Source organism: Rhea americana, unplaced genomic scaffold (assembly GCF_003343005.1).
Source record: "Rhea americana isolate MKP2758 unplaced genomic scaffold, rheAme1 scaffold_396, whole genome shotgun sequence".
NCBI classification, from domain to species: domain Eukaryota; kingdom Metazoa; phylum Chordata; class Aves; order Rheiformes; family Rheidae; genus Rhea; species Rhea americana.
In genome coordinates, this window is record NW_028186530.1 from 356,795 (window position 1) to 375,124 (window position 18,330).

The 18,330-nt window shown below is 48.5% G+C and overlaps 2 protein-coding genes across 2 annotated transcripts in view; one reads left to right on the forward strand and one right to left on the reverse strand.

Moving 5' to 3' along the window:
• Nucleotides 1–10,814, forward strand: part of LOC146590928 (uncharacterized) — a 27,605-nt gene extending 16,791 nt beyond the window's left edge. The window contains exon 5 of the mRNA XM_085313807.1: nucleotides 10,605–10,814. Within this exon, the coding sequence (XP_085169933.1) occupies nucleotides 10,605–10,758 (154 nt within the window). The 3' untranslated portion in view covers nucleotides 10,759–10,814. The remainder of the gene's footprint in view (nucleotides 1–10,604) is intronic.
• FNDC5 (fibronectin type III domain containing 5) lies at nucleotides 7–18,301 on the reverse strand. Its single transcript, XM_085313808.1, has 6 exons — nucleotides 18,223–18,301; nucleotides 6,785–6,900; nucleotides 6,284–6,482; nucleotides 4,638–4,730; nucleotides 1,405–1,538; nucleotides 7–918 (listed from the first exon to the last, which is right to left on the reverse strand). Exons 1-6 carry the CDS (start codon nucleotides 18,299–18,301, stop codon nucleotides 877–879), a joined length of 663 nt encoding a protein of 220 aa, XP_085169934.1. The 3' UTR covers nucleotides 7–876.
• Between the last annotated feature and the right edge of the window lie 29 nt (nucleotides 18,302–18,330).

Consider the following 18,330-nt stretch of genomic DNA (forward strand, 5'->3'; position numbering starts at 1 on the left):
GACTGGCTACATTTTTATGGACCTTTTATCACACTGTTGGTGGACTTGGGCCCAGCTGAAAATACCATGAAGAAAATGGTTGAAATTATCCTGGAAGCAAAACAACAGCTTCAGGTGTTCTGTCACATTGGTTGTGCCTCAGTGTTCAGTGTGCCCCGATCATCCAAGGTGAAGTACACCAGTGCAAGCCAGGAGAGAGCAACAGTGGAGTCGTGCTGCAGCCTGACTGGAGAACAACCAGCAAAGTCCTTGCAGTTTGGATGGAAACTGGGATATACCTTCCCCCCCACCTTTCGTTTGTTTTAAAAACCCATCTGCAAGACATGTTATACAACAAACATCGATGGAACAAAGCAAGCGAGAGCATGTAGCAGCCAAAATCTGGTTGCTGGTTGCGTCTGTGATGAGCTTTTCTTTCTTGCTTGAAGAGGAGTGACAGTGACTGATGCCTGAGCTCATGTTAATACTGTCAAGACGTAGTGACAGTGAGACAAAATAAAGATACAATAAAACTGTATACACTTCCAGAGACAGGAAAATTGTTCCAGAAGATGGAGTGCGAGGGTGGAGAGGAGTGTGTGAGAAGTCGTTCCAGCCTAGGTGATTCATGAGTCCAGGACAGGATCGCTGGCAGCAGCTGTCTCACTGACGCTTTTCCATCTTAATTGTTTGTGTTTTGGGGGTGGGGAGTTGCAGGATCTTTCTTTCTGGCCAGATGCTTTGCAGAACAAAGACAAGGAGGTCTGTGCCAACAAGTGACAATCACRAGGTCTCTTTCCAAATTGCTCCAACAATATTTCACCTCCCTTAGTCATCAAGGCTCAGAGGCAAAAAGTGAGAGTGAGAAATGGAGTCCATCTATCAGATGGTAGGCTGTCACGCTTCAATGATATTCACTGAGGGCTTGTTTTTCGGAAACTAGAAGAGAAGACAAAGGAAGAGAGAATGTATAGGAATCAGTAGGGAGAAAAGAAATAAACACCGGAGATCAATGCAGTGTGCTGGAGAATTTTGTTTTTGGAAAAGTTCTTGTTCCCATCCCCCCAGGATAATGAAAAAGGGCCAGAACTGAGGCTGGTCTTAGCTGCGGCTACAACAGCTGTGCAAAGAAGTAGGCTCACCAGATGGATTGAAATCTCCCTTTTATTGATGGGGACACAGAGGCTAACCTGGAGCTGAGAGTGAAACACTAGTGTTTTGATGTGTTTGGGAGGCTCAGACTGCTCATGGAGCTGTGGTGCTGGCATGTGTGAGGGTGAAGGAGTCTCCCCTTACTACCCCTGGGCTTGGCAGAGGCTGCAGTGAGGATGTGGACCGGAGGCTGCTTTTTGGTTAATTTAGCTGAGGCCCAGCTGCAAGTAGGTTGGCTGCCACGTTCCCCACTGTGTGCCAGCAGCATCTCACCTTGCTGCGGAGCAGTCCTCCGCTCTGGTGCTCGGGAGTGCTGTTCTCGGAGGCGCTCTTGACTTTCTCCTTGCTGTTATTTGGTTCGTTATCTTTGATGATATCGTACTGTCTGCAAAAGAGGGCGATCACCCCTAACAGGAAAAAACATTAGTGATCACACAAATGAGCTTGGGCTGCAGAGCCTGAGGTGATCAGAGATCCCTTACTTGCCAGCCTGCTTTGTGCCTTGGCAGAGATCTCAGCAGCATCCACAATTGCTCCTAAAGATCGTTTTCTAACACAGCTAGTCAGTCCTCTGTTGTTTGATTCTCAGTGCCAAATTCCGTGCTAAACCAGTTAGGACAGAAGATGAGTTATATTCTGATTTCCCTGTCATTAATTGGGACAAGTGTTTTGAGCCCTACATTTGGATAGGCATTAACACTAACCATGTGGTTAAATGGGATCTTTGCTTTGCAAACACAGGAGCTCCTGATATTTCTGGCTAGTGGAAATGTGTCCTCTGATCTACCTCCTCTGAGATGGAGAGAAGGAGCTGAAGCTGGGAGATGAGAGGCAGGTACTGTACCCGCCTGCATATGAAACAAGCCGAGGTCTCTTGAGCAGCAGGGTGACATCTGTAAATATGCAACAGTGACGACAGCAAAAACCGCCRGTGGAAATTTCCTCCCACACACAGAGGCCCATGAAGAGCAAAGCAGGTGCTGCCATGACGAATAAGAAGACTGAAAATGTCTTTGTCACAAGCCTTTACATGACATTTTGACCAAATAACTTCTCTGCCTGCATATTCCAAAGAGTGTTAAAGTAGAACTGGGCAGATACTGCTTCTCCCTTACTCGAAAATATTCCAGCTCCCCTGACAGTACAACATATGTAGAGCTTTCTTCAGTTCATCACAAAGTGCCTTRCAAAGTGAGGTGTTGTTACGGCAGCAGTCCCCAGGTGTTCCTGATAAACATAGTGGTCCAAATTCTTCCTTGTGTGTGAGCAAATGGTTGGTCCTAGGAGAATAAGTTAATGTCTGCCATAATCACACCTTCTGTCATTTCTGATGGCAAAAGTGAGGCACAGAGAAGCAAAACAGTGAACAATATCAGAAGTATAGTCAGTACAAGAGCCCAGGTCTTGTCTCTTGAGTTCAGAGCCCTGGGCACAGACTGGTCGCAGTCTGCATTTGCTAAAACATAGTGGTAGATTGAGGTTACCAGGCCAGATTAAAGGCTAGAAAGAAGTTATTTGTATATTGAAACTTTGTAAAGAGTCCATGAGGYGTAGATACATTTTTCCCCACCCACTTTCCTTCATAAATACGTCATCTACCTAGAAGGGAAATCGTGGTATTAGCAAATTCTTCGTTCAGACGTGATCTGAGTTTTAGGTCATAATACAATGAATCAATCAGTTGCTGAGTTACTTTGTGTAATTATTCATGACAGTTTTTACAGGCAGGACATTTAAATTTGAATGTGCAGAGCTAAAACTTGACATGAACACTGAAAAGACCGTGGACACCTTGTATCCTTAGTTTAGATTTTCACTTGGATATCGTGTTTAGCAATAATTCTAACTGAGGAGGATTTTCTGTGAGATGTTTTATACACTSTGTGTGTGGAAAACTGGTTTGGCTGGGACAAGAGGAGTAAATACTGCCTGGCAAAGGTTGTCTTTTATGGATTACAAGATTTACCACAGTGTTAATTTGCCAGCCTGCCAATTTCCTAGGGTCACCTGAACCATTTCTCTTATGGGCAGCATGTTCTGTGGCTCATAGGGAACAAACTCATCATGCTGTTTCATTAATGTTTTATGTTGCAGCAGGAGCAGCAGCTGAGTGGCAGCCAGGGGAGGCTGTGGCTCTAAATAGAAAACAAACATGTGCAAACTTTATTTCCTCTTAACTCATGCATAAAATTTCCAACCTGAACTAGCTGAAGTGCTGGCTGTAGCCACTCCAGATACCATAAGTGGACAGAGCAGAACTTGGGCATTTTCCTCTCTGTGTTTGCTAGCTTAAAATGTATGAGCCAGATCTGTCCTAGTTACGATTTGGTATAGGGGCCTCTTGAAATGACCTAAACTCATGCCAGAAAACTCTTGTTTCTCTTTGGACATTTTTTTTACATCTTTGTATTTCTTAAAAAAAAGGCTGTAGTGAAGGGTCTTCATTTGGAAGGAATGTGTTTATTTGATGGTCTGCTTGTTAGAGGCTGTGTTAGTGTATGCGCCCATAGCTATACCCAACCCATTCCACAGCAAAGTGGCCCTAGGACAGCTTTATTCACCTCCCACAGCATCAGGTACTTGCAGCCATGTGTGTGGCCTTACTCATAAAAAAAAATACGCTGCAGTAGCCCTCTTGTAACAGAATCTCTACTTGGATTAAAAGGATTAGTGGCTCCAGGGTGTAAGAAAGACCAAGGCAGATTTCAAACATTGCCAAAAGCTGGGCTTCAACGCACAGTTTTGGATACCTAGACGTGGTCCAACTTTCGGCTAATGCTAGTCATGTTCCTTTTGCCTCCATTCTAAGCTTGTGTAGACTTTTCTTTCCTTTTGGTTAATGTGTTTCTTGTAATATTCGTCCTCTTCCTGTTAAATACTATTCTTTGTATTAATACTGCATTTGGAGAGGATCTGGTTTTCTTGGTGTTTTGATATTTGGGCTATTTGTTGTTTCGGTACTTTTGTTATTTTAATGAATTTTAAAGTGGGTTTTAGTAAATATATAATAGTGGATATTGAGAGTAAGACAATCATAACTCTGTCTTGGATATCTCATGTCTGTTTGGCAGAACTCTTGCAGAAATTTCTGTTTTGCATGAGACTTGGAGTCGTATAGTAAGCCAGATAATGACAGTGACCTGTATCATTTGAAGGGCTTGAGGCATCCTTGTGGATGGCTGAGGGCATTATCATCAGTGCTTTTTGGAAAAATTGAGATTACAGGATTAGCCATGGTGAATTAGAAAAGTGGTTCATCAAGTCCATTATTTTACTTCCTGCTATACCAGATCAGACCACTGATTGACCCTGTCCCCATCCTACTTCTGGCACTGCCCAACTTCTGGTGCTACAGAGAGAAATGAAGTGCCCTTACTGCTGAATATGCAATACACTTAATGGGAGGGAGGATTTCTTGTCAGGTCTTACATGATTACACGTGCAAACCAAGCAAGCAAGTAGGCTTTTGGGATATTATGTGCTTTTGACAGAAAGGCTGAACTGACCTGCCCACATAAACAACACCACAACAATGATGAGAATTTCCCCTGCTCGCAGCTGTTGGTTTTTCTTCGCCATCTCCTTCATTGTCACCTCATCTGCACAAGGGGAAAGAGAGACCATGAAATCTAACCACCCAGCACAGTCAGGCTGCACTAGACACCAATTTAACAGTGCCCTTGACTCAAATCATCAGTGCATCAGGGTCAAAGCTAGCAAAGAGCAAGTCCTCACCCATCAGTCACACAAAGAGCATAAATTGCACTGTGAACTTACAGTGCATCAGCTGCTGTGTGGTAACTGCCCCACGCTCTTCCCCAACAACCTGCAGGACATGAGGATGAGCAAGGAGCAGTACACAGGCTTAACAGGCAGTTACCACATTGGAGCTGCTGTGGATAAAGTCCACACGGTATCTGGCCCTGTGGTGATTTGCACTGCTCTGTCTCTGGTCTCTGTTAGAGCTGCTGTGCCTGTCACAAAGCCCTGCATGCTTCAGCAGTTCCTCTCCCGGCTCAGAAGTGTGGAGCCTGGTGTGGTATTTTTCAGTGGAGCCATGGGATTTGGAAATGAGTAGAACCTTTTTGCAGGGCGTAATGTGCCTCCTTGGCCTCAAAGCACTAAGATTACAGTTCAGGCCTCCAGGGAGGGAAGCAGTGCTCCTCTTAGTGCTTTCAGATGAACAACAATTCAGTATTTACAGACACCAAATCATTTTAGCAGAAGGAGTAGAGAACTTGCAGCATCCTAGGAACCATGGCCAAAAGCCCCTGCAACAGGCTGGGTTCTTTGGTAGGTTATATACTAGACCCCTACACTCCCCAGTGCTTTTCCAGCAGAGATCCTCACTGACATAAAATGTTCACACTGTCTGGTCTGGCTCAAGAAGGACAAATGCCGGGGCTGCCAATCAGGAAGTGCCCGATTTGACAAAATCATTTGAAGTCTAAGAAAAGTGTGAGTCTCTGAGTATCTTTTTCCTGCTCTCCTGGAATCCAAGCACAGGAGGCTCAGTCTCTCCGAGTGCCCTCTCAGCACAGGCTGCTCAGGAATTTCCCTTGGCAGTCTCCGCTTGCAAGGATGCTGAACACAAGATCCCAGGCTGTAAACCTTCTTTTCATCATTGTGCATGTTATACATCATCTGAAACGGGGAAAAAAATGAAGAACCAGGCTTTGGCAGCAATGACTACTGAGCTGTTGGTACTATTTTGCTGAGGCACCCTGCRCCTGCTTGGTTAGCGTGATACAGTCACAGTCGTCGTAACTTGTGGAAGTGTCCTACGCTCAATATTAGATGTACTCTGTTCAGTATTGAGGTGTAACCCTTCCAGCGAAGCTCACATAGAAGTATATTGATACTGCAGACACTGTGACAATAGTCCCTGCAAGTGCAAACTCACAGGGCTCAGCCCTGATAGCAGCTGTAACCTCAGCATTTCCCTAGTGCTTTGCACACGCATCTGCCTTGCCCACTAATACGCTCATGGCATCCTGCTTGTTCAAGTGGGGCTGTGAGAGAAAAACTCAGCTCTGCCTGTGTTTAGCTCTGCTGTTCTCATTGCATAGGACACTGCTTTCCTCTCTGTGGAGCCCTCTGCCCTACACTGCCTGGGCTTCCCGGGGCCACACAGGAACTCACCCACACTTGCCTTTATTTTTAGAGGCTAGTTTCTCAGCTTCTCTGGGGGTCTTGAAGAGGACTGGCTCACTGGCAGGGCTCTGGCCTTGGATGCTGATGGACTGGACATGCACTATGTACTCAGTGTCCTCCTCTAGGTCCCAGAGGGCGCAGGAGCGGGTGGTGGTGTTCACCTCCTGGATGAAGCGCAGCATCCGCACGTCCTTCTTCTGGAAGCCGAGAGAGGAGAGCACAGAGTGGTGGAGAGGCCTCCTGTGTGCACTGCTGTGACCTAAGACTGCTGATTCCTGCCCTGTCCACCATGGATGTGGAGACTATCGGACCCTTTCCTCTCTGCAGCTACCAATAYGTGAAGGGCTGCTGCAAAGAGGACGGGAAGCAAGTCCCCTTCCAGACCATGAGGGATAGGGCAGAAGGAATGGGCTTAAACTGCAGCAAGAGAGTGTGGAAACTGAGGGAACCTGGGGTGAAGATGAGCATGGCTGAAACTGAGTAACTGTAGACACTGTACCTGTTGGGAAATTGCAAATCCAATGACAACTTCATCCTCCAGAACATCCCAAGTCACAACGGCTGAGTTGGCTTTCAGGTGTTTGACTGTGACATTTACTGGAGCTGATGGGCTGTCTGCAAGGAGGGAAAGCAGAGCCTTTACTGAGGCAAAGTCACAGCTGCAAACAAGACAGAGCAAAGGCGAGGGAGTGGGAAAGGACCTTGCTCATGGACACTAAAAGAAAACAGGATTTAGCTGGAGTCCAAGGCATGAGAAACTGAGTGGCAAATGGACTTTCCTGTAGGTGGCTCTGGGCGTCTGGCATGAAAATCGCAACTATTCCAGGTTTTAATTAATAGTGAGGTTCTAGGAGATCTCTGCTGAGAATGTGAAGTTGTATTAGACATGTGAAATACTTACTGTTAGAAACAACTTCTGTTGATACCTCAGTACACCACTGATTATCTTACTCATTTCATCGTTCTCAACCATGTGCCACTTTTTCTCTGGTGCCTCCTGTTATAGTGTGACAGTGACATCTGGGAGGACAAGCAAAAACTGCCTTGGAAGTGTGGAAAGGTGAATGCTTTAATGAGCTCTGATGAGATTTGAAATTCAGGTGTAGTAAACAGTGGAGTGCTCGTTCTTTCCTTGTTAGTTTGATAGAGTTTTGCAGGCAGTGCCAGTGAGGTAGGTGGGGTGGCAATGATTTCCTTCTTAGTCCCTGCATTTTGAATGGGCAGGCTGTGAGACTGAAGGGCTGTCTCTTAAATGGCCTGTTGTTGGTCAGTGAACTTCAACAACTGTCCACTTAAGCTATCAGGGTAAACATGCTGTAATGGCACCGACAACCATTGTAATGTGAAAAGGGCTAACTGTGAAAGCAGTAACCTGAGGCTCTGTGTTTAGTGTTTGTTTCCAACTCAAGAGCACAGCTACTGAGTTCCCAACTGCACAGCTGATCTGTGTAGTTGCTAGCCTTGCCAAGGCAAGCTGAGCACTGGTGTACAAGCTGGGCTCATGCCCTCCTTCCTGCACACCCTCATCGGGAACCTCTTCCTGGAGGGGCTGCACAATGCAAAGCCTTTCTCTGTATCTCAGGAAAAGCTTTTCCTTCGTAAGCTTGGCACAGTTCTTCCAGTGCTGAGTGCAGCAGGTTGGGCTCTTGCTCCCTTTCCATTGGTAAAATTTAATTCATAATCTCTAATTCTTGCTCCTAACCAAAAGCAGTAATCTCAGCTAACCAGACTGYTGGGATTCCAGCTTCCCTAGAGAGGGCAGTAGGGTGAGAAGGGGTAATTTTTTTCTGATTCTTTACTAAAGAATAGTACTTCTATTGCTTTGTAACCATTGCACAACACTGCACTTCTGGGGCTGAGATTGAGGTCAACAGTAAAAGAATGCATTTGTGCACATCTCCAGTAGCACTTGTTGGATTTATAGTCAGTCACAGCTGCCTGGATATGGCCAAAAATATTCTAGCTCTAGTGTCAGTATCTCCTAACAACTGACTTCACTCCTGGTGAATGTTCCCGAGGGAACAGGGAAAGCATGGGAGCACAAAATTCCCCTGCTGAAGGTCAGTCCTGTTGTGCAGTTAGCAGAGCAATGACTTTATTCCCTTCTCTCCTCCCTAAACAATACCCAGTGTCTAGATTCCCTTTCTGGCAGATAGGAGACCCACATCTACCAGGCCTGTTAGCGAGACCCTTAAGAATAGGACATCTGGACAAATCATTTGGRCCCAGACTCATTCTAGAGAGTTAGCGAGCTAAAAGGTCAGTGAAAGGTGCATGGCCCAGTTTGCACAAATTTGGGATTTTAGAAGCAGCAGTCAACCAGGGAGTCCAGGATTTCATAGAGAGAGATATCCTTCTTCTTTGGAATATATGATCAAGTCAGTATTGATCCAGAGCATTATCTCTTAGGGCCTTCATGAAATGAGTCAGTGGTCTCTACCCAGCTTTAAGAGAACATAAACCCTTATTGTCCCCAGTGTCACTGCATGCACTGTCTGCTGCCGGCTGCAGCAGCAGGCCCAAGGACAAGCTGAGCCAGGGAGACAGATCGCCCTTCTCAGCCAGAGCACTGGTCCCTTTTGGACTCAGCTCCCTGCTGTGACATGAGGAAGGGATGTGGGTCTGCAGTTCCTCACCTTTCCCTGCGACTGAACCCACATGCCAATTAGAGTAAAGTCTAATTTTAGTAAGGGGCAGTCAGCAGATGGGAATGTGCACCGGGAAGGTCTGTGAGTCATGCCTAATGAATTTGCTAGAACATAGGGAGGACATGACGGAGTTGAGAGATGGGAGACAAAACAGTCTCCAGCTGCAGCTAGGCACTTCACCCTTCTCAGAGTACCACAGTACAGTTAAATCCCAGCATGAYTGTCTTTTCTGAATATTTTTAGGAAAAGCTACCACTGATTTACCCAACCTAGGTCAAGGAGGCCTTTGAAAACAGATGAATTAACCTCACAGAAACAGAGAGCAAAGTATCAGTGAAAAGGCTTTGGGCTGGGAAAAGAGAGCATACCGTGTGCCACAGTTGGTGCCTGAGTCCCTTTTGAAATTTGTGACCTTGAGGGAGGCATACCATAAGAAATGTCTTAAGTTTTCTGATGACATAAAATGTGTAGGAGTAGGAAGGATATAGCAGAGCTGGAGGAGGAAAACAAACAGCCTCTCTGGGAATTGGTGAGAGAGGGCAGAGGGCTGCAAGGTGGAAGGGAAACACTCGGCAAAGCTGCAACCCAGAGCTTGGAGGCTGTAACACGAGGAGAGATCAGCTGGCATGGATGGGCAAAAGCACTTTACAAAGCCYCCTTGATAGTAAGACCTGAGAGACAGGGATATTTGAAGTCAGCAGATAATACACTAAAATTTAGGACAACAGATCTGGCTGCATTTCTCCTTCACTACTATAGATTAGGAGTAGCTACACATAAATCAGTGATGTCAAACCAGTATAAAAGCTATATGAAAAGAGAATTACACACAGCATTTGACAGAAGTACAAAGCCTGGAAAATGAGTTCCCTGCTCCTAGAGTTGAGTGAATAATTTAGAACCAAATTTTAGTCCATGAGGATGCTTTTCTCTGAGCACCCAGGAGATACATGATGAGATCATGACTTCCTAAAATCTAATCACTGTTCCAAGATATTCCACACTGCTTTTGGCTCCCTGGGCCAGTTGCAGTTCTTTGTAGTGCCAGTTGGACTGAGGTCAGGTAGAGAAGACATAATTTCTGTTTCCCAGCTGGTTCTAGGGAGTCAGCATCTCCAGCAGGGCCTTGAGGTGCCAAATCCAAATGTTTAGTTCCTTTTAGAGTCATATGCAACTCCTCAAAACTTTACTTCTTTGTCTATGGCAGCCAATGAAGCTCATGATGTTCTAGGGAGCARGTCTAGAGGGTGGGAGGCCCCAGAGGGAATTAATCCCCCCCCTTTAGGCAAGATAGCAAAGAACAGGCTATGAACATGAAGCCTTTCTCGTGCATGTTTACTCCAGAGACACTGAGGACAACGTATCCCCTGTCTGGTCTGTAAGGAACCCATATGGTACAAGGTTTGTGATTTAGCAGTTTAGTTTCATCTCAGCTCAGAGGCTGCAATGCCAGCCTGAGCAAATTACACATTGCAAACTGGCAGAGGATCTGGCTGGCCAAATTTGAGTTTTGTGCTGTATGCTCATATGAAAAGATGCTGTCTTTTTCATGCCAGCAGAACTTGAAGCCCCCTGTTTGATTAATTAAGATAAACTCTTGACGATTTCTAACTGGGAGTGGCTACGTCAATACAGATCATGCTTAAACTATGTCTCATTTTCTTTTCACAGGGACCTTTCATCAGGAGAGTTGCAGCCCTRCATCCCCCAAGGATGTGTGTCTCAGCCCTGCCTCACTCCTACCCACCCTGGGCCCTTTTGGCAGGAGCAGGTCAGGGCCTCTTCCACACAGCAAGGAGGCGTAAGCAGTGAAGATTACCCTTAATCCCCTCTTAATGCTGAGAACTCCTTCTAGCCTCTCATTAAACGCTCTGCTGATTATTAATGGACTTTCATTTGAGAGAGAGAGAGAGGGGAAAAAAGCACTTTACAGCTTTGGGCTGATTCCTCCCCGGCTTTTCATTGTCGACACAGCAGCTGCTGGCACAAGGAACAGGAAACCACCCACCTGCCCCTTATGTTGACTACGTCATTGGAGCTGTGGCATGGACAGGATGAGGAGGGGAGAAGAGAAGGGAGAAGGTATGTCCCCAACCCACTGCTGCTGCCACCTGTGAAGGAGAGGCTGCTGATGGAGAGCAGTAGGGTGAGCACAGGGGGCAGCAACTGACAGGAGGCTGGGGAGAAGGAGTGTGGGAACAGTGTGTCTGAGACACCAGGATATCTTGCCACAGCCCTGGCTATCTGAGGGCTTGAGATCGCCACTGCTGCTACCTAGCATGTTGGCTGAGCCTACCTGGCACATCTGCTAGCGGGGAGGAATGGCACAGGCATGAGCTCTGTGGCAAGGGCAGAGCCAGAGCACTTCCATGGCAGTACTGCCGGGCTAAGAGCCATCCCTCTACTCCAAGCCATCAGCTCCCAACAGCTGGTGCACAGCTACTGCTCGCTCATACTTAGTACTTTCCATACTGTGTACCCAAACCATTATGTATCACTGTATGTGTCCAATAGCTTCTATCTAGTAGAACTTAGGGGTATCAAATAGCCAGTACATAGCTAACTTCAAAGAAGTATTTAATATCACAAAGATCATAAAGTATAGCTTTTTATGTTTTTATACCTTCCTAATACCTTTAAGTAGAGACAACATATAAATTGACACTGGAAAGCCAACATGAGACCCCTTGTTAATTGACATCTTGTTCAAAGATCTTTAATGAAGTGGAAACAATTCTGTACCATCAAACTCATTTTGCTTGTTCTCCAGGGAAGTGGTGAGAGAAAGACACCTGGCCCAGTGCCCTGGACATGAAGTCCAGAGAGGGAGCTGTTCCTAGCGTGGCTATGCTGCATGTCTTCCACATGCTCATCACTTTTCTGCACGGACAAAGGAGACCCCTTTTCCCCACTTTGGCTCTCCCTGTAGGACTAGTTTCCTGAAAGCTGTTTCCTTTCCAAGGCTGAGTCTGTGGACTGAGTCCCGGGCAGTTTCCATTCTACCTTGCTCCACCATTAGCTTTTTGTGAAGCCCACAGCACATCCTTGAGCCCTGGATGCTGAAGTCAATGGGCTTGTGCTATTTAACTCACTCTAAACCTACTGCGACAGAAGGTTTCATAGAGAGGCATCAGGCATGCTTTGCCTCATACTAGAGGCCACAAGTGGGATGCTCAGCTAGCTCCTTGTGGCATTAGATAAGAAAAACACAAGAGGAGAACTGTTGACTAGCAAGAAGCTAGACATGCTTGCTAAGTCAGGACTTTTTAAAATCAAGATGTTTGATCTTGGACATTAAAATTCTTCCTCTAAGTTTCATGACAGGTGTAGAAAAACTCACACACAGGGTAGAGCGTTGGGTTTTTTCTGGGATCATATGACAGATCTTAAACAGCTTGTAAGCTCCTCTGGGATCTATGAGAAGGAGAGAACAGGCTACCAGAGAGTTAAATGGAAATGAACTAATGAGTCCCTGAAAGCACCCTGAAGTATACTGGGCTGTTTTTATCCTAGTTGTACGGATGGAGAGGTTGAGGCTGAAAAGTCAGTGAGGTACCTAGGCCTCAAAGGTGCTGATGTGAAGAGTTCAGAGCTCTTGGCTCCTCTGCCACTGGCCCTCTCCTTACTGTCACAGCTCTCCCTGTTGAGGCCACTCTGAATTTGCAGTTTCTGCTGTCCAACCCTGAGCTGTTACGACGTGGCTGGGAGTGGGAGCCAGCTTGCTGCCTTTGCCGTGCAAGCTACTGGGGAGACCATCCGCAGAGAGTAAAACGAAGGCTCCGTGCTAATATCACACCCTTTGAGGTCAGCTCTGATAGCGGAGTCATCTACTCCAGCCACAGATTTGTCATTAGAGTGTGTTTCCAGGTTTATCTCCACAGTCAAGGGATCCAGCCTCCTCATAAATCTGCTCCCTTTGAATTCAGCTTTCTTGGAAACTGCGAATAGGCCTAGAGCTGTACTTGAAAGTGGCTGGAGTAAAATGCAGTTGCTTCCTACACAGGCAATACTACGCTGTAATCATGGCATTTTCCAATTCAGTTAGCTCCAGCAACCAGACTGCCTGCCAAGGCTCTGAAGTGGATCGTTCAGTGCTCTCCTTCCATTCCCTGGGCCCCGGCAGCACCTGCAAGCTGCATGCCCTTTCCTGTGGGAAGCAGTAAATGTCAACCTTAAATCACAATTTCTCTTTGTTCCTGCACTGCGACCTTTTCTGTGGACATGGGAGATAGAAGAACATGACCTGCAAGGGGAAGGAGCATCTGGTAAGGTCCCATGTGATGTTCTACCCAAAACTCTGCTGTACAGTCGCTCCTGCCCTGGGGCATGGGGTCCTTTCTTTCCTCAGCATATGAGTAAATGTGAAAAGACCTGCTTTTGCTGTCTTTCAGAGCTTTTCTTTGCTCTCCCAGCAGGGCTCTCTTCAGTGGATATAATTGCTTGTCAACTTTATGGGGTATTTAGCGAGGGCTGGAGCACTGTTCAGCTTCCCTGAGTGTTTTAATGAAGAGAGCCTGCAGGGGAGTGGGAGGAAGCAGGGACCCACTACTGCCATTCCTGCTCCCAGTYGCATGGGAAACAGGGCTATGTGCTATGCTCTATTTCAAGGAGCAGAAAGACCAACTGGCAGTTCTTTAGAATGAGAAAGAGTCAGTTATTTCCTGCTGGCCACCCCCTCCTTTGTACAAGTGGTATACTGATAGGCCTTGCCCTCCCTGGGCCCTATTGCTGTTTGCCCGGTGAGAGGGTGTCTGAACCTGCAGGTGGAAATACAGATTGTCAGGGAGGCTGGAGCCCTTCCAGGGAGCACAGAGATACTCTTCAGGCCCAGCCCTGGCCACCCACCGGAGGTCAGGAGGAAGCGGGGAGAAGAGTCAGCTTAGCTAGTCAACAGCAGCAAAACAACATTTAGATTAGGTGTGTGCCCGTCACAGTACTTTGGATGAGTACGCGTGCCTCCAGGCTTCCTGCGGCGTGAGGCCTGGGGCTGTGTGGGATTGCCTTGGGTCTTGTCAGTGCCATGACTTGGGTTTTAACAGTGCCAACCCAGAGGTGAGGCACTGCCGTGGCACGTTTTGTCGAGGATGAGGCCTGGGTACCATGGTCTTTTATATAGCTCTTCTCAGCCTGCAGCTGTAGAGTGTTGTAGATGTGTAAGAAAAGTTTGTCAGAGGCAGCATGGGGTGAGCAAGTCTTGGAGTTCCCTGGTCAGCCACTGGACGCCAGTACCCGCTTCTCTCCAGAGAGCTTGCTCTCCAGTCCCAAACCAGGTCTGCTCCTGTATCAAACACTCACATTTTTACTGTTCACATAAAGATTTTCGTGCTTCAGTGCACAATACATTTATGCTTTTAACTGAATTATACTTGTGTCAGGCCTTAATTTGGCCTCTGGGTACTTTATAAAACAGGAGGGGTTTATTTAACAATAAGTGCTGAAAGGACTGAGTCATACTGAGTACCAGTAGAAGTGGGCTTAAGTCCATCAAAAGCTGCTTTTAATTCTGTCCACTGTGCCTGTGCATGGTTAATATGTGTGTGAGCTTGTCCCTGTCTGGAAGGGATCTCTGTTTTTCACATGTATGTTCTCAGCAGGAGGTGGTGTTTGGAATAGGATAGCACAACCTTGGCCACTTTGCACAACAGCTTCCCTGCTGAGAGGTTGACACTGAGGTTAGAAACCTCCATATTTCAATTAAATCTCTCTTGTGCCGAATGCAGAAATCAATAAAATGCTTATGTCATTCATCAGCTGGCCAGGAATCTCCGTGGCCTGAGTGGGAGGGGAAGGGGCCGGCGTGGGTTGTTGTGCCAGCTGCAGACAGCTGTCAGACCGATCACCGCTTTGGCGTGCAGAGCGCTGCTTGTTCCTTGCTTCGGGTTTTGATCACACGCATGCTCCTGCCAGACGATGGGGACCTCGGTTCCCATGGCTTGGAGGAAGAGGTCAAGAGGCTCAATAAGATACAGGTCTGGGGACAGTGTCTGCAGTTGAACTTGTACTTYCAGCTTGCGCTTCTCTACCCCCCACAGTCAGTGGAGCTGTCYGGGGAGAACGTGAGAGTAGAGATTCACCTCAGCAGAGACAGAAAAAAAGCAGAAGAGTAGTGAATTGCTATAAAGCTGATTAACAATCAGACAGATGTTTAGGACYGTTTTTGGACAGCAGAGGTGAGTGAGGTGTTAATGTGCCTGACTCCTTGAATTGGAGACCTGTCCAGATCCTACTGAAGATTAAGATAAGGTTGAGAGCAGGATGCAGCCCAGAGTTGTGCTGGAGGATAAATTTTTGCCTAACCCTGTAAAGAGTTTTATATCTCCCCTCCATCTTCCAGGAATAAATCTGACTTCAGTTGCTCTATGTCTGCATACTTTGCAGGGATGCTGTTTGCCCTAGGAAACTGCGGAGGCCTTGGCCTATTTCGAGGTCTTTCATCATCTTTGCACAACATCCCCCTGCTGCTCTTATGGTCCTTAATAGCAGCCCCGCGACTCCGCATTCTGCACAGCTCACTTCCCTCTTTCATTACCTCTGCGTAATGGGGAGTGGGCCATTGGCAGCTCGGGGCCTTGCATGCTGGGCAGAGTGGGCCAGCCAGCTTCCAGAACAAACGCTATTACAAAATTAAATTGTATTGCAGATCTACTAAACAACTTAAACATTTTTCTCAATGATCCCTTTGAGCGACAGCAGTAGGAATGGGTTGGAGGGCCTTGCTAATGCGGTCACTGGTGTGATGCTGAGAGCTATCAAAGAATTAAGAGTGGAGGCTCCCTTGTCCCCTTGGTCCGGCTTCCCCTTCTCATCCACCTTGGCATCGTCTTGCAATAAATAGTCCTGACTGGGCTTTCRGAGCAGACCCCAGTGTGTGTGCGGGGCCAGTGTCCTGCCATTCACTTGTCAGCCCTAAYGCTGAATTAATGGAAAATTTGCAATGTTCCTCTCCAGTCCTTTGCCAGGGACAGTAACTCTAACCTTTCACAACAGGTATTTAAAAATTGTCTGCATGAGCTCTGGATCCAAAGAGGAAGGCCTGCTGAGCCTCCCTCCCCTGCCCGCACCTGCTGGGGCCGGTCTCCTCTCCGTGGGCCTTTCTGAAGACTTCTGACTTGTGCACCAGGGCAGCTACCCTGGACCCCACCAGTCACAGACACACAGATGCTCTACCCTCTCCAGCAGCAGGGACCTCAACGACATCGGCAGCATCGGGGGTCGTTCATGGCCCTTCTGCAGGACAGCATTGTGCTGCCGTCTCAGTGTTCAGAGGAAGAGCGAGACTAGCAGGGGTCTGCTCTCGCGGCCACGTTGGATAGGGCTGGGACACACTGCTGGCAGTGCTGCTGTCACACCCTCTCCGTGTGACCTTGGGAAAATCACTCAATACCCTTGTTCTTCTCTCTATCTGAAAAATGGGTTTAGTACAAGTTTACTAGCTAGCCAGGCTGCTGGAGAGCACATCCACAATCATTTGCAAGGCAGCAACACAAACGGGAGGCAGCAGGGTTGTGTGGCACAACACCAAGGTCACACAGCTTTTTCAGAGCTGAGAACAAGCCAGGACTCCAGCCTCCCCACTGGATGCTGTAACCACTACACGGTGCTGCCGTACGTATATTTATATACCTGCCCCGCGAGTAAAATCTCATGGACACTTCCTAGCCCACAAACACTGTCTAAAATACATAAGCAAATGGCAATTATGGGCAGGGACACAGCTCCATGTTTACTCTCAGTTACTGACTGAGGTGATTCAAGGATAAGGAAGAGCAGGGAGAGTGTCCTAGTTTGTGCAGACTTGGGAAGGCTCTTACAATTGCAGATGCCTCCATTGTGCTCGATTATTTTCCCCTTCCTTCAGGAATGTTTATTTAATCACCCCGTGTCTGTCAGTTGTGAAATGGCAACTTCAGCATGCCAATGTCTGGTGAAGGACAAGTGTGTCGAAGCCGAAGGCATTTGGGGGGTTTCTGCAGCCCCGGTGCAGGCAGGACAAGGGCTAGCATAACTCCAGCAACTCGCTGGGCTGGCTCAGACGTAGGAATTTCCACTCCCTAGCTGTGCATCGCTAATAGCCATCTCCAGTCCTCTGGAATGCGAGATATTCTGGCAATCAGCGTTTTGCAAATCAAAGCAGCTGTTCCAACAACATCTTGCAGCCACCCTGCCCGCACTCGGTGAATGAGGGAGACAGGCCTTGGTATGAGTAAACAGAGCCCAAGGAGGGCGTCTGCTCAGGCCGGCTCTGCGAGGCGAAGGCGAGGGGCCGGGGGAAGCACCTGCCGGCCTCTGCGGGGATGCGGTGCCCGTGCACGGGCTGCTCGGTGAGAACTCGGTTGGCCTGATGCAGAGATGGGATCTGAGTGTGTTCCGGTCGTTTCACTGTAAGCATTAACTACGTGGGGACCTTTGCCCTTCAGAAAGGGGTTTCCTCTGAGCAGGTCAGTCAAAGGGGCCTGGTTTTACCAAGCCAGTGTGTGTTGTGCCCTCGGGAAGAGGCAACATGCTCCTCCAGAGCAGCTGTGCTCGTCCTCCGGAGCTCAGAAGGCCTTTGGCAGCTACAGGAGCTCGGTAGCCCCCTGACAGCCTGGTGGGTGGACGGGGAAAGGGGAGGGGGGTGCTAAGGTTAAAGCACCATGGTGTGAGCAGAGCAGACCTGGTTCTGTCTTCCCTGTTCCAGTTCAGACTCTCGATGCGGGCAGACGTTGCACAGGGACACGAGAACCTTTGCCTTCCCGGTGCCCAGGGCTGGAAAACGGTTTCTGCTCGCTCGCCCTGGGCTGTTGTTTTCATGCCACGTTTCTATGAGCTGCCTTTTCGAGAGACGACCCACCGTAAGCCCCCGCGCTGGGACCTGRTGGGGCTCTGCCTTTGTGGACACCAGGGTGAGCGCTCGACACATCCCGAAAGCCCAGACCCTGGGGCTTCTCCAGGGCTCTGTGTCCAAAATCACCAGCCTCCTCCGAACGTGCCGGCCAGGCACCCATGACCGGCAAACAAAGTCGCGGCCAGTGATGCCTGAAAACTCCTTCCGCCTCGGCAGAGCCCCACTTGGCCGTGCGCCCCGCAGCACCCGCGCCGTGCCCACTGCTCCCACCCCGGTGCACCGGCACGCTCTCGCCGGGGCTCGGTTCCCCCCCTCCCCGACCGAGCCCACCCCCATACGGGCAGCCCTGCGGCCACCGGGACCGGGACCGGGATGGGGTCCGGGACCGGCCGTCTCGCAGCGGGAGGCTCGGCCCGGGGCCGCGGGGAGCGCCCGGCCGGGGGCGGCGGTGCCGGCGGCCCTTACCTGCCTCCACCGGGACCAGGCTGGCGTAGCTGAAGCAGAGCAGGAGCGCGGCGCCGGTGCAGCCGGGGAAGGGCTCCATCCCCCGCGGCCGCCGCACCGCGCCGCGCC